The sequence below is a fragment of the Malaclemys terrapin genome, chromosome 5 (genome assembly GCF_027887155.1).
Source record: "Malaclemys terrapin pileata isolate rMalTer1 chromosome 5, rMalTer1.hap1, whole genome shotgun sequence".
NCBI classification, from domain to species: Eukaryota; Metazoa; Chordata; order Testudines; family Emydidae; genus Malaclemys; species Malaclemys terrapin.
The window spans coordinates 42,330,292-42,346,287 of record NC_071509.1 but is presented as its reverse complement, the minus strand read 5'-3'; the positions used below and the strand labels follow the sequence as shown (position 1 = coordinate 42,346,287).

At 40.7% G+C, this 15,996-nt stretch overlaps 1 protein-coding gene across 1 annotated transcript in view; it reads left to right on the top strand.

Annotated features, from left to right (window-relative positions):
* ARAP2 (ArfGAP with RhoGAP domain, ankyrin repeat and PH domain 2) overlaps positions 1-15,996 on the top strand; it is a 214,000-nt gene that overhangs the window by 148,624 nt on the left and 49,380 nt on the right. The window contains exons 23-25 of the mRNA XM_054030499.1: positions 219-366; positions 1,217-1,285; positions 15,439-15,513. Coding sequence (XP_053886474.1) covers positions 219-366; positions 1,217-1,285; positions 15,439-15,513 — 292 coding nt within the window. The remainder of the gene's footprint in view (positions 1-218; positions 367-1,216; positions 1,286-15,438; positions 15,514-15,996) is intronic.

The window sequence follows — 15,996 nt, the reverse complement described above, 5'->3', positions numbered from 1 at the left end:
GAGGCAGAAAGAAAGCATCAATTAATGTTTGTGTAAAAGTACATGAAATCATTACATACATGTAAAAGACTAGATAAAAATAGGTTAATGATTTTGTTTAATAAAACTATACTGTTGAAAATACGGCTGTTGGAAAAGCACTCTGTGTCCTTGAGTCGAGCATGAGCAGTGTCAAGAACAATGGAGTATTCTAAATGGATTTATTCTCCTTCAAACAGGGTGCATAAATGTTCAGAAATCAATTATATGAACCCGCACAATCTAGCCATGGTGTTTTCAGCATGTTTATTTCAAACTAATGGACATACCAGTGAAGAAGTCAATGTAATAGAAGATCTAATTAAAAATTACGTACAACTCTTCGATGTAAGTATCTTACATAATGTAGTGGCCTAAGTGCTCTAGTAATAGAATTTTGTAAGATGTCTGAAAATCTCTCTGCATTTCATGATCTTGCACAAAGATGTTGTCTTCACAAATGTTTTTTGTGCAATGTTGGTTCCACTGCTTCACAGCGTGCAGGATTCTCTGATGCTTTAGCTCTGTGGCCTTTGTCTTTTATTTGGCTGCTTTTAGACATTAATTCTGAACTAGTCTAGACTGAAAAGAAAAAGCTGTGTTTATAGAGTTGCTGTGAATCAGTCTTTTCCAAATGAGTGCGCACAACTCTTCTCACTGGCATGAAGATGGCATAGTTTTTAACAAATTCCAAGATTGTGATCTTTGAAAGTGGTATGTTTGTTCACCTATTATGGTTCTTGTGTTGCAGCTAAGGTGTTCCCAGACTTTTGACTCAGTGAATGATGAGCACTTCAGAGAGATACTGTTTTCTTCCAAAGCTCTTTGCAGAAGAACTGAATCCAATTGAATTTGAATTTATTCATTACTAGGGACTAATCTTTGTGACCCATTATGCAGCATTCTTCTTTTTTATCTGGGGGTCACAGAGGAAATGTGTTGATATTATAAAGAGCTCAGCGGTATGATGGATTTTATGGAAAAATCCTCTTTAGATTTACATTCGATAAAAAATAGTGCCTTCTGTATGATACTAGAAAAAATCTCTCAATCAGATAAAATACATTGTAAGTGTAATCACTCATAACAACCCTACTTGATTTTCTTAGTGTTGTTAGCCATTATAAAGAATCCACTAAGGATGATAAAGCGTTATGTTAGTTTCCCTCTAACTTACCGAAATATCAATTTTTAACAGATAAATGAAGATCAGATCAAACAAATGGATACAGAGAACAGCTTCATTACCAAGTGGAAAGACACCCAAGTAAGTGGTGAAACTCGATTGATTTGGGAATGATCGTAACAAAAGAATATTTTGTTGTCATGTAGCAGTTTTGTATTTCTTTATGGAGATTTGCATAATGTACCCATTTCGAAAAGAGACATAAAACAGCAAAGAGAAATAACTGTGTCTATGCAGCGTTGTTCCCGTGAAATTATGATCTAACACATAATGGGACTATATCTTACCTATATATCTCACTCAGATTTCAACTTTAGATGTATTTAGTTCCATATGTTTTATAAACTGTAGGAAGTAGTGATTGGCATTGTTAGGAAAACATTTTGAGCTCCTATCTTTAGGATAGAATTCTCTGTATGTATTGGAATTTTATAAAACAGGCTTATCAGTAGATAATGGCATGGTGTGAGCTTGGGCACCTCTGATTATCTTAGTGTTGAAACAGAACACACAAAAAAGAGGCCATTTTCAGTGCAGGGAGGCTTCAAACCATAACGTTTGTTTGTTTGTTTGTTTGTTTTTTAAAAAAACCCACTTTGAATTGCTCTGTGAAGTTATTAGGAAGCTGTTGCATGTTATGATGTTCGTCCATCATTATCGATGAAGACCTCAACAACTCATTCTTTCGATGACTGGGCTCTGTGCATCCGAAGATGACTGATCAGTCCGATTCGGGTGTGGAACGTCCTGTCACACGTTGGGCAGACATGTAATGGCACTGTCGATATTGTATAAGCAGCTCTGGACTTGCGCAGCTCACGCTTTTTTCAGCCTCAGCAATACGCCTCGCCTCAGAGGTATTATTGCCTGTGTGAATGAGACTGCGCCATGCTGGACGGTTCAGTGTGAAGGTTTCCCATGTGGCGGTGTTAATCTCGAAGGACTTCAAAGAGGTCTTCAGCATGTCCTTGAACCGCTTCTTTTGTTCTCCATGGGAGCGCTTTCCCTGAGTGAGTTCTCCATAGAAGAGCTGTTTAGGAATGCGTTCGTCTGACATTCTCACGACATGTCCGGCCCACCTGGTCTGGACTCTCATCAGCAATGTGTGAACTGACGGCAGACTGGCTCTAGTGAGGACATCAGTATCGGGCACTTTGTCCTGCCATCTAATTTTTAGAAGCTTTCGCAGACAGCAAATGTGGAAGTGATTAAGCCTTCGTGCATGACTCTGATACAGTCCACATCTCGCAGGTGTACAGCAGAGTTGGAAGCACCACTGCTCAGTAGACCTTCGTTGGTAGGCTGATCCCTCGATGTTCCCAAACGTTGGAGCGCAATTGGCCAAATGCAGAGCTGGCTTTAGCAATTCTGCAGTTTACTTCATCATCGATTGACACTGCTCGGGAAAGGGTTCTACCCAGGAACGTGAAATGGTCCACTGTCCGAAGTCTCTGTCCATTTACAGTGATGGACGGTTCTGAGTACAGAGCGTGGGGAGCTGGCTGGTGCATGACCTCAGTCTTCTTGATGTTAATGGTGAGACCGAAGTTGTTGCATGCAGTTGAAAACTTGTCCATACTGGCTTGCATTTCTGGCTCTGTACTAGCATTCAGAGCACAATCATCGGCAAAGAGAAAGTCTCGAAGTACAGTTTTCTTCACCTTGGTGATGGCACGCAGTCGCCTCAGATTGAATAGTTTCCCGTCAGTTCTATACTTCAGGCCTACTCCTTCAGTGCAATGTTGAAAAGCATCAGTCAAAATGGCAGAGAATATCATGCTGAACAAAAACACACCCTTGCTTGACGCCGTTGGTGACTGGGAAGGCCTCAGATGTTTCACCATCATCCAGGACACGAGCCATCATACCGTGATGAAATTGACGTACCATTCGTATAAATCTGTCTGGACAGCCAAATTTCGACATGATCCTCCACAGGCCCTGGCGACTGACAGTCAAATGCTTTCGTGAGGTCCACAAAAGTTGTGCAGAGTTCACGATTCTACTCTTGACATTTCTCCTGTAGCTGACGCACAGCGAAGATCATGTCAATAGTCCCACGTCCCTTGTGGAAGCCACACTGATTCTGGCAGTAAGCCCTTCTCCAGGTGAGTGATCAATCGGTTCAACACAACCCGTGCAAGAACTTTCCCCGCTGTAGAAAGCAGCGAGATTCCACAGTGATTGTCGCATACCTAGCAATTGCCTTCCTCTTATAGAGATGCAAGATGGACGTGTCTCTATATTCTTGTGGAATGGTTCCCTGCTTCCAGAAGGACTGAAACAGCTCAGTGAGTTTCCGTAGCAGCACGGATCCACTGACTTTGTACACCTCTGCTGGTATGGCATCTGACCCTGGGGCTTTGCCACTTGACAGCTGATTGATAGCTTTCTTCACTTCGTCCTCTTCTGGTGAAGCATCCATGGAGTCATTGACTGCAACCTGGGGCATCTTGTCAATGGCCTCATCATTGATGACTGAGGGGCAATTGAGAATTGCTTCGAAGTGTTCAGCCCATCTCTGGAGAATCTGTGTCTTCTCTGTAAGGAGCACAGTACCATCAGAGTTCAGGAGGGGAAAACTTCCAGAAGACTGTGGACCATAGAATGTGTTGAGGGCTTCATAAAACCATTTATAGTCATTCCTGTCCGCATATGCCTGTATTTCATCTGCTTTGGCACTCAGCCACAAGTCCCGCATTTTGCGCAGTCGGTTCTGTACTGTTCTGCAAGCGTTGATAAAGGTGGTCTTCTTTGCCGCTGAGGATGGATCGTTTTGATATGCGCGATGCAGGCGGTGCTTCTCAGCAAGTAAGGCCTGGATTTCTGCATCATTTTCGTCAAACCAGTCTTGCCGCCTGCATGTGGAGGGCCCCAATACCTTCGATGCAGCTGTATGGACAGTGTTGCGGAATTGCTCCCAGACTTTCTCAGCGTCATCCTCAATACGAAGATCAGCAAACTCATTCTCTAGGTCTTCTGCTAGGTTTTCAGTGATGGGGCTGTTCTTCAGCTTCGACATGTTGATCCTTTTGAGAGCCTTACAGCCTTGTGGTCGTCTCTTCGGCATGATATGGAGCTTCATTTTGGATACTATAAGCCTATGATCCATCCAACCGTCAGCGCCACACATAGCTTTTGTAACCCTGACATCTTGTCTGTCCCTTCTCCTGATGATGACATAATCAATCAAATGCCAGTGCTTGGAACGGGGATGCATCCACAAAGTCATGTTATGGGTAGGAAGGCGGAAGACCGTATTGCTGATCAGAAGGTCGTGTGCTGCACAAGTTTTCAGCAGTAACAGGCCATTGCTATTACACTTTCCCACTCCATTTTTCCCGATGACTCCTTCCCAGGCTGCAGCATCGCATCCAACTCTTGCGTTAAAACCGCCAAGCAGAATCAGCTTGTCTGTGCGGTGCACTGACGATAGCAGAGTATCTAGTTCTTCGTAGAATTTATCCTTCACATCCTCTGGGTTGGTCATTGTAGGAGCATAGCAACTGATCAAAGTAGCTTGTTTTCCTTTTTGAAGCGGAAGCTGCATTGTCATGAGCTGCAAAAAGAAGAACAGGAGAACTTGTGGCACCTTAGAGACTAACAAATTTATTAGAGCATAAGCTTTCGTGGACTACAGCCCACTTTCATACCCTTGGGGGAATTGGCAAGTTTCCGAACAAGATGATTCTTGATGGCGAAGCCAACTCCAGATTCGCGACGCTCATCATTGCTGCGGCCACTCCAGAAGAATGTATAGCCACCGCCTGACTCGGACAGCTGTCCTTCATTAGCAAGGCGAGTTTTGCTAAGGGCTGCAATGTCAATGTTGTAGCGTGCGAGCTCTCTAGCGACAAGTGCTGTTCTTCTCTCCAGTCTGTCTGCCGTGATGTTGTCCAGTAACGTGCGCACATTCCATGTGCCAATAGTGATCGGTGTCACTCTAAGTTTTGTTTTTGTACGACCGCTTTTGTGGGATCCCCGCCAGCCGCGGTATGCTGGCCAGGGTAAGGTGAAGCAGGCAATGTTTAGGGCACCTTTTCTAGCCCCCTCCTCATTCCACGGAGGTGAGCAGTGCAATCCTGAATAGGGCTGCTCAGTCGCTCAAGAAGATGCTGAGCTCCACTGCTGCTTCGGTCAGTGAGGAACGACCATTGTGCCTGAGCCGCCTATGTGCAGGTCTGCAGCTACAGCTCCCAGTGTATCCACACCTGCTGCTTCGTCGCTCGCCCATCGCCACAGGACTTGATATGATGTAATATGATATAATATGATGTCGAGACTTGCGCGTGAATTGGATTAAAGTGAGGGAGAGTTGCGCGACGTCAGCCTCACTCTCTCTTCCCAGTTCCTATCTGTATCCAGTGGCAGGACAGAAGTCGAGACGGCTGGAGATAGGGCAGGGCGCAGTGGATGACCAGGACGCCTACGTGTCTTGTCGTTCTCTTAAGCGTTCCACAACGCTTGCTGTCACCGCCTTCCTGACCATTGAACCAGGTTGCCTCAGTCAGCCGGATCCAGCCTTCGCATGCAATGGGTAGACAGGCCCTAACTCACCGAGAGTCTCATCGGCTACCCTCACCTGGTTTAGCCCACCAGTCAAGACGGTCTCCGGGGTGTGGCCGCTGTCGCATGCTGACAGCTACTTAGAGCCACAGGTGAGAGCTGGGTGTCAAGTGGGGACCAAAGTGGATGAGCTACGACTGCTCCCCCATCATGGTACTACCCCTCCCTGACAACCCCATACATCCCTGTAGCATGTTATACTCTCTGCAAGAAGAACTATTAAATGAGTAGCTACATGCTTCATTAGCTAAAGTTTGAGTAGTGTTCACGTGTGGTCCCAATTAGAGCACATGTCAGTGATTCTAAGACGGAGCTGAACCTTGGGAAGCTGTTGCTCAGGTGGGCAGCTGAATTAACCATGACAAAAGGAAACCTATGGAACTTGTGATTTATGTAGGAGGTCTGAAATAAGGTTGGGGAGAAGCCCTGGGAAGTTTAGGAATTTAGTAGGGCTACAGGAGTTAGTGTGAGGAAGACACATCAAACTATAAGTCTGTATTGGTGGCTGCCCTTCTCGGTTATGCGTGTGGTGTAACACGTAAATCTCAAAGTACCTTAATTCATCAGTAAAGATAAGTTTGTTATGGTGCTCATGGAAGTCAGATGTTCTATGATTCTCTGTATTTCTGCTGAGCTGTATTACTTTGTCTCTTCCCCTTCTACCATGGATGTCAAATTTCATTGCTCTGGGGAAAGGTGCTGTTGTATGGCCCTTTTGTGGATGTGCATGTATGAAAACTTGAATGGTGTGTGTGTGTGTGAGAGAGAGAGAGAGAGAAAATTCTGCCTCGTGTGAAGATTGTGTTGCCACTGGCCTCGTTCATGCAATGTGTGCACCTGACTTGCCAGTGCAAAGGGCTAAATATAATACCACCACATGCCTCCTGCTGGCAAGGGACTGAAATTTACGTTAAAAAAGAAATACAGCAACATCTTATCTCTATTGCTTTTGAGTGGTGATGCTATTGAGAGAAGACTTTTGCTGGGAGGAATAAAGTCTTGATGCCTAAGATCTAGGTGCATAGAAAGTTGGAGAAAAGATAATTTTTCTGCCTTCTAACTGTGTGATTTCCTGGAGACTTAGCACCAAGAAATGCCTGCAATGAACAGTCCCTTTCATAGGATTTCATCCCCATAGGAAGTCATGGCAGAAGCGCCAATGGCTATGGTGCTATTTGCAGTTTCTCCTGGTGTCACTACTGGTACCTGGTACAGCCACTGAAGCTAAGAGCATAAATGAGAGAAGTGCCTTGGGAGTGATTCCACTGGTACTTCCATGTGTTTGGAGTTGGGAGTTGGTGGAAAAGAGAAATAGAAAGCGTTGGGCACGGGTGACCAATTTGGGAGCTCTGGTTGCTGATAGCTGAGTGCATTCAGCCAAAACTACAGTTCTGGACAGAGCGGAATGCTAGGAAGAGGCAGATGTGATGTTCCATGTTTTATTGGAAAGATCACTATGGCACTCTCTTTAGGAATTGGTTCTTGTTCTGAAGGCTATTTTCAAAAGGAAAGAGGCTAGAGACTTGCTTTCTCATTTTTAAAATTGAAGTTTAAGCTTCCTGCAGTCATTTGGTGTCATTTAAAAAAAATCCATTATGATATACTTAATTTTCCCACACTAAAACCAAAGTGAGACAGACCCTTGTGAATGATTGACCAGTTTATGTGGGGACTTTAGTAGTTGCCGGGAAGAAGAATTGTGAGAAGCCTGAATTGTGTTTCTGACTATTTGTTTTCACTTTGCTTGCAACAAATTCTGCTCTATTCATAATCAGACTTCATATGTGATTGTTCCACCCACTGCATTTTATAGCCCCTGGCTTGAGTCTCATCAACCTATCAATAGCTGAGTTTAAATTCTTCCAACAAAAAGCACTTTTATTTCAACCTTAACACAAACAAACATATTCAACCAGAAATTTCCAGCTCGCAGCTGAAGAGTGATGATTTATATAATGTGATATAATATAATGTGATATTTAGACTTTCGAAAGTAGTAGAGACAGTGCTTCCATTTAATTATGTATTCAGTTGTCAAATTCTCTTCCTTTTTATTTATTTTAAAGAATATTTGAGTCACTATTCATATTTGTGTGAAATTTCATAGTTTCTATGTATGTATGTGTTGATACTCTGGGAAATAACTTACAGTAACCTACACAAAAAATAGTTGTTAAAAGAAATTTAGTTTTAAAGAAATACACTTCTAGAATTGTCATATTCTATTTTTAAAATCAAAGACAGTACTCATTTCAAAGGTTTTATAAAAATAAGGGAAGCTACTGCCTAGAGATTATATTTACTTTAGTTTAAGGAAAAAAATGAAAAAAAGTATGCATTATGCGTTTAAATTAACCTGTCCAGATGTCATTTTTAAAATCTGTTTTTCCTTCAATTGCTCCTTTTAATGGAAAAAAGAACTCCAAAAAAGTGCTAATGCTGGGTAATAAAAACTGTCAAATCTTCATGAGGCCCCACCTGAGGTAAAGTATTTGGCCGTTGATTTTTCTGTAGATATTGTCACATTGCTGTTTAATATTGTAACTGTAGATGTATCCTGTTTATCAGTAAGTGCATGTCCTCTTTCTGCAGTACCATCTCAGAGAATTTGTGATGTATTGTACAGCTCCAACACATCTGTGATCTCATCTTCACTCTATCTAGCTCTTTTTTGTACTGTACTTTGTGCAGCATTCTTATTTGTATGTATTTGCTTACCCCAAAGAGAAACTCTTGTGGAACGTAGACTTTGTTCTCAGTTCTAAGTAAAAAAAAATTTGCTTTTCAGGAAGTACTCTTTCAGTTTCCTCTTCCACAAATAAATGGCAAAATGTATCAACAATATCTGTGTTTTGGCAAATCTCACTCTGGAAAGAAATAGATTATTTTTTTTCATGGATAGGTTCTTACAGTAAATTACTCCTCCTCTTTTCACTCTCTCCAGAAAGTACTTTGTTATGCAAGTCTGGGCAAGCAGAATTTTGAGTCCTCTTATTCACTGCTTGTGGGTGAAATGGATGTCGCTATACATTGTTTTATGGCTTGATCATTTAATATAGTGTCCTGAGACTATTGTAGTTTTGAATGGCGTAATGGCATATATTGTACAAAATGCAATTCTTTTCTCTGATTTGCAAGCAGTACAGATGATCCTAGCTTAAAGCAGTCATTGCTGTTTTAGTTCTTCTCTCCATTTCTAGGAAAACAAAGTGTAACATTTCATAGAACTACTTTGGCCATTTGGGGAAATAATATTTGGCATGCAGATTTTCACTATCCAATGTAAAAAATATTAATGGAGCTGCAGTGTTTAATTAAGTCACTGTCAACACTGTGGACACAAAACTCTAATGTACTGAGTTTGAGTCACAAAAACAGAGCAACACTATAGGTTGATTTTCTAAGTAATAATCACTGAGTGGAAAGTCATTTCATACCAGTGACTTGCTGGGAAAGCCAACAGACCTTAACTCAGGTAGCCATTGGCAGCTTGGAAGTGCTTGCTGCAGGGGTGGCTGTTTTTGTTAACTTTATAAAAATGTAAAGGAAAAAATAATTACTTTTTCAACAGTTGAGAAGATAAAGTTGAACTGCATATTGCTGGGGATACAGTTTTCTTTTTACTGTACCAGTCTTTTCCTTGCAATTAAAGACCTGTGTGGTAGATAACAGGAAAGTAGAATGACATTGTCTCTGTGCTACTAGGATTATAAAGATGACTCGCATGCAATATTTAGCAGACTGAGAATTTGACTGGTAGAGAGGTTCTTAAACAAAGGTGGGGATAATAGCCCTATTCTCCAAAACAGTCAAACTCATCACCATAGAAATCTTTTTCAAAACTTTCTCCAATCTCATTTATATTTTCTAAAAATAACTATTCATAGAGGAGAAACTACTTAAAATGTAATACATGGTATATTTATTATTCATAGTTAATAGACACTGAGCTGCTACAACATTTTTTATTTTGGTTAAAATTATCGTACAAAGTAAGGCCTGATCCTGCCATATTTATGTGGAAGTTTAACTTCAGCAGACAAGTGCACAGATTCTAACTTTGTTTCTCACCTGCATGAAGTTAAGCATCCCCACTTGAAAGTACTCTGTCCTCTCATTCTTTGTAAAACATAGGCTGCAAACGCTCACCAATGGCTGATTTTATTGCTTCATTTTGAAAGCCTGACTGTGGGCATTTCTGTTTTAAAGTTCAGATTTAAAAGTTCTGAGAATTTGTGTCCCAGGGGTTAATTTGGGTTTGAGTTTGGATTGTTCTGAGCAGGAAAATCTTCTAAAATAAAGTAATGTATCCCTGCCCCATTCTCCTTTATCAGCGCTGTCCTTACGTTTGGTTTTAGTAAGGCAGGAAATAACCTGATACCATGTTAAAATGTAAGGAGTGCTCCTATCTCTGTTTCATTTGAAGTCCCTCTGATATTGTTCCCAAGACTTTGATGGCCATATGTGGCAATTCAGTTGTCAAAATTCATACATTTTCCCTTTTGAATTAGGATTAGTCTCTGTGGCCAAGCAGCAACTGAGTCTTGTGGAACTTCTATGTGTCAGCAACTGCAAAGAGTAATTTTTGCTGGATCAGACGCTTCTAATATATTACTGTGATGTCGAAGCTTTAAAGTGAACCTTTTTGAAACTTGCTATATGTATCTCATGCATATGTAAATACACTCGTGTATTCATGCACTCCTCTGAGAGCTGTTTTGTGCATGCATGGAGGACAAGGTATATAGACTGCATCCTCTCCATGGGGTGTTCTGTCTGCCTGCCTAAAGCACAGTGGCTCCAGAAACTTCCTCTAGGGTACTGTGCTTCTATCCTACCTGCTAAATATTCTAAGTGGGATTTTCAAAAGCACACAGCACTGGCCTAACTACTTCTCACAGTCAACCTATGGAACTCATTGCCAGAGGATGTTGTGAAGGCCAAAACTGTTATAATGGGCTTCAAAAAATAATTAGATAAGTTCATGGAGGATAGGTCCATCCATCAATGGCTATAGCCAAGACTGTCAGGGATGCAACACCATGTTCTGGGTTTCCCTATGCTGACTGTCAGAAGCTATGAATGGATGACAGGGGAATCACTCAATGATTGCCTGTTCTGTTCATTCCCTCTGAAGCATCTAGCACTGGCCACTGTCAGAAGACAGAATACTGGGCTAGATGGACCATTAGTATGGTGGTGGTTATGTTCTATTGAAATTAGTGGGTATTACCATGGACTTCATTGGGAAGAGAGTTAGGCCAATACTGAGTGCTTTTAAAAAGCCCAACCTTCCTCTTTAGTATTATGAATGTGACTTGCAGCTGGCTGCAAACTGACACTGCATAAGGTACACGGTCATCTAGTCCTTTGAAATTGTGTCTACATCTAAACTTGGAGCCAGAGGCATGTGTGATTCTCATCTCACGACAACCATGCACTGGCTCTGCTAGAGCTAGCATGCTACAAAAAGTAGTGTAGCCGTGGTAGCGTGGGAGCAGCAAAGAGCAGCATGGATTAGCTGCCCTGCATATGTAACCATAGGTAGAATCCTGCTTGGATACAAAAATACGGGTCCGCATCCGATCTGCATCCACAAGAATCCACTTGTATCCAACTCACGATCTGCACTCTTACCTTTTATCTGCATCCACACCACACCTGCAGCAGCAGCGTCTGCGTGCGTGCATGTGTACTGTATATAGGATCTCAAAGGCGGGGGAAGCAGCTCTCTGCAGCTCATAGCCTATGAGTCTGCTTCCCTGCCTTCAAGAACCTATACACCCCTTGTACAGAGAAAGGGGAGGTGATAGATCAAGAAAGGCAGCAAAATCCCCCATGCTCCTATCACCACAGTTTAAGCACACAAGCAATTTAGGAAAACCCTCCCAACTTCATTGCTGTATCAGGTCAGTTGGAGAGGGAGGCAGCTGCTTCTGCAGAGTGAGTCAGTAGCCTGTGTTTCCACAGCTATACTACTATTTGTAGTGCATTAGCTCTATGAGAACTAGCATGTCTATGCAAGCTGGGAATCACACCCCAAGTGTAGGTGTAGCCTGAGTGAGAATCTTATTTCAATTAAGGTCTGAGAGTCAAAACACTGCTCTCTGGAACGATAGTTGTTGTTCCATCATAATACATTCATGTAGGAGCTAGAGCAGGGAGAGTAAATAATGCAGGCACTTAAAATGAACAAATGTAAAGGGGATATAGAAAACTGTATGGAAAAGCTAACGTGCCCAGATTTCTTTTGCAACCCAAGAAAGGTCTCATGTCTGAATTGTCACTTAAGATGATCTTGTTTTCCATTCCAGTTGGCAGTTCATTAACCACTCTTTGTGTTCTATCTGCCAAACATTTTGCCAGCTATTTGTAATTTGCAGCACATTTCTTTTATGTACAGTTGTTTACATAAGCCCAGTAGAAATCAAATGTCAACTTAATTCTTTCTTGCAACCATATTTTGTAATATCTAAAAAGCAAACTTTACCAGGAACTAAGATTTTCAGAGTCTGTGCCACTGTAATTAAGAAGCTTTCTTCAAAGTAGCTTCATAATGCTTTCCCTCACAAATGCTTCTGTTTGGTTTTCTATTCTCAGGAGCTAAACTAACTTTAAAGTCACAATTTCTCCATTATGTCAATGTTGGTAGAAATTGAGTGATGCAGTGTATTTACTTCTCAGTCTCTGTAAACTAATCAAAATATTTTTTCATAGCTTCCCTTGCAACCTCATTATTCTACTCAATATCCTATTACATACACTATGAAGCTTGAATCTGTTTGCCCTGTTCAGCCTCCTTAGGTTTTAACCCATATATATGCATGTAGGTGTGTGTTGTTTAGCATGATTGTGTCTGTGTCTCAGAATTGTGACCCAAATTATTGTACTTACCATCATTTGGATGCTAGTCTTGATATTGGATCAAATATGAAAGGTCCAGTTTTTTTCAAATTAACTATTAACCTCCCCCTTTCCCCACACTCTTTTCATTCTCTTCCATATTATATCTTCCCTGAAACCCTGCTACTGTATACACAATCACAGGGTTTCAAATTATGCCCCTTTAAATTGGCATATGACTATCTTCTTAAGAGTGTAGGTTCTGCACCTTGCCTCAGTACTTAAGTCACTCGATATTTTCTCTTTGGAACAATTAAATTTGTCATTCACAATATAGATGGCTTTATAGTTATGAATGAGCAAGCCAGATTCCTATAGAAAATTCTCTATCAGTTCATTTAAAAAAAAAACCAAAAAACAAAGTAGTAGTAGTTTGGAGTTTTTATATATCCCACTTAGTCATCATTAAATTCTGTTTTCACCTTACTTCCATAATTATCAAGTCCTTAGTAAAGGTCTGAGTTAACAAGAATGTTACAATTTGTATTTCTGGATATATGAACTAATATGTAGTCAACATAAAATCAGTTTATTTAATCTTATCGTGAAAAAAATCTACTTATTAGCACAATATTTGCCAGACCACTGGCCCATTAAACTTAGCGTCCTATTTTCAGTATTGGCCAATATCTGATGTCTAGATGGGAGTGAAAAAAAATATCCTTGAAGCCTTTAGCCGATTGCCCAATTTACATGGAGAGTGTAAATGTGTAGGGGACAGAATACTTGTTTTATTTCTGATTGGAAGCAGATGGTTTGGTTACACTTAGTATGCATAACCGCATATTAATGCTATTAATGATTACAGATTTTTTTTTAAAAGATCTTAATTTTGTCTTAAAACTTTGACTTTTGGAACAGTGAATTCCACAGAACGATTACACGTTGCATGTAGGAATATTTCCTTTTGTTTTTCTGTACATTTACGTGCCATTATTTTCACTGAGTGACCTTTTGTCCATTTTGTCAACATGACCAGTTACTAAAGTCATACATATTTCTAAAAGATTACATAGGTACCATTAAAATAGACTTTTACTGACCACCAGTCTTTACTGTTATCAGGAATTTGCAGTATTCACTATACTTTTCATTGCAAACAACACAAACCCCTCAGTTAATGTAAATACCGAAGGTGATAAATATCCTATTTTTATTGGTGTCCACTGTAAATAGAAATTTTTATGATTGTATTCTTTCATGAAATAATTAACAAAGTAAAAAAGTGTGTGCGAGCGCTAGGGGGGATTGAACTTTAAATGTTTTTAAACTATTTTAGTTAATGATCAATTAATTTCTAATTAATTGTTGCCCTGTTTCTTATTAAAGTCTGTCCCACATTCTCCCACCACCACCCCCAAAATCCAAACCATTGGCTTTCTCATATAAAGAGCTATATATTCTCCTTCATCCTGTGAGGGGAAGCAAATGAATGATGAACGAAGTTGAAAGGAAAACAGAATCATATCGAAGTGTTATAGTAGCATGTATGCTATGTCTTCTCCAAAGCCCATACAAATTCTTCAGCAGTAATTTGTGATGTAGATAGCAAAGATACAATGCTGGAGAGCAGATGCTCCAGGCAGCCTAATACCCTAGAAAAATAACCTAGAAGCTGCAGATGGACCATCATTAACTTCCACTGTCATATTAAGGCAGAGAAGTTTAATTTCTGTTCCATTGACTTTGCCAGGAATCATGCTCAGGAACATCAGTTGTTCTGCAGGTGCAGCAATAGGGGACCATATGACAATATGAGCTGGCTATGCTGCCAGGGTGAGTTGCATTAGCTCCTGTCTGGTTTGTGGTTGTGGATGAAGAGTTTAAAATCTCTGAGAAATAGAACTTTTGCCATGCAAAGGGCATTAGGAGCTTTACGAACTCTTCCCTACCCCAAGTTGTTCTTTTATCATAGTTGTGAAATGGGTTTACGTTGGTGAGTGAATCGGGTAAATTTGAGATCAACTTCTGACCATACAGTTTGGCTAATACGACAGATTGAATTTCCAAGCTTGGACAACTAAACACAGATCTCCTCTGACTTGCACTCTGGAGGTGGATCTCTGAAGCACAGACTGTCTTCCTGATAATGTTCACCCATGACTGGTCTAGCTAGAATTCCTGTTTCTGAACCTATACTTCAAAATTCATATGCATTTTGATAGATATGATCATGACTGCATTAGTCAAATTCAGATTTCTTCCTGAATCAGTTGCCAACCCTACAGTAGAGACTTCCTATGATTAAGGCTACAATTTAGTCATGGGTATTTTTAGTAAAAGTCACGGACAGGTCACAGGCAATAAACAAAAATTCATGGCCCGTGACCTGTTCATGATTTATACCATAAATACCCCTGACTAAATCTTGCGGGGAGAGAGGGGAGTCGCTGCTGGTTGATTGGGGGGCCAGTGGCTGCTCTGGCCACCCTGGGGACCACTGCCCAGGGCTGCCTGAGCAGCACCTGACCCCGGAGCCAGCTGTTTGGGCGGACCTGGGGACAGCCACACTGACCACTGCAGAAGTCACGGAAGTCGTGGAAAGTCCATTATTTTCTGCAACCTCCATGACAGACACAGAGACCTATCTATGATTGATCAGATGGATGCTGGTGCTTTCTGCAGCTTAGAAAATGGAAGAAGGTTTGTGTATTGATAAGACTCTATCATTGCTGTGAAATAATGATTGTATTTTCCCAATTATGAAAAAAGCTATAAACATTTCAATGCATTTTAATTTTTGGAACTTATGTATTTTGTTTTAGGTTTCCCAAGCTGGAGATTTGTTAATTGAAGTTTATGTGGAAAGAAAAGAGCCAGACTGTAGTATTATAATAAGGGTTAGTATGTAAAATTGTTATAACTTGTTGATAAACTTTTTTTATGAAGTGAAACAAATTTGCATGTTTTAGCATGTCTGTTGTTACATTTGTGTTTATTAGTTCATGTCTTTTCCCGTCTTTATTTATTTATTTATTTATTTTTTACATTCAAGCTGTGGCTTAATTAAAATCTGTAAATAGTATTTCTCTTGTACTTTTAAGCAGAAGGCTATGGCATAATTTTAAAGCAGAGACCTCCACTTTCAGTTTTATGGCAGGGTACAGCAGTATTGATGCTCACAGCGACACTGCAATAGATAGGAATACTAACAACTGCCTGCTGCAATAGATAGGAATACTAACAACTGCCTAGTGATTTCTGCAGTTTATTTAGCAGCACAAGGTTGTTTAGAAGGCCTTCCTCCTGATGTCTCTTTCTGCCAGAGGCTGTCTGCCTTGCTTAAGTGCTGAGAAGCCTAACCTCCCCACTCACTATAATTC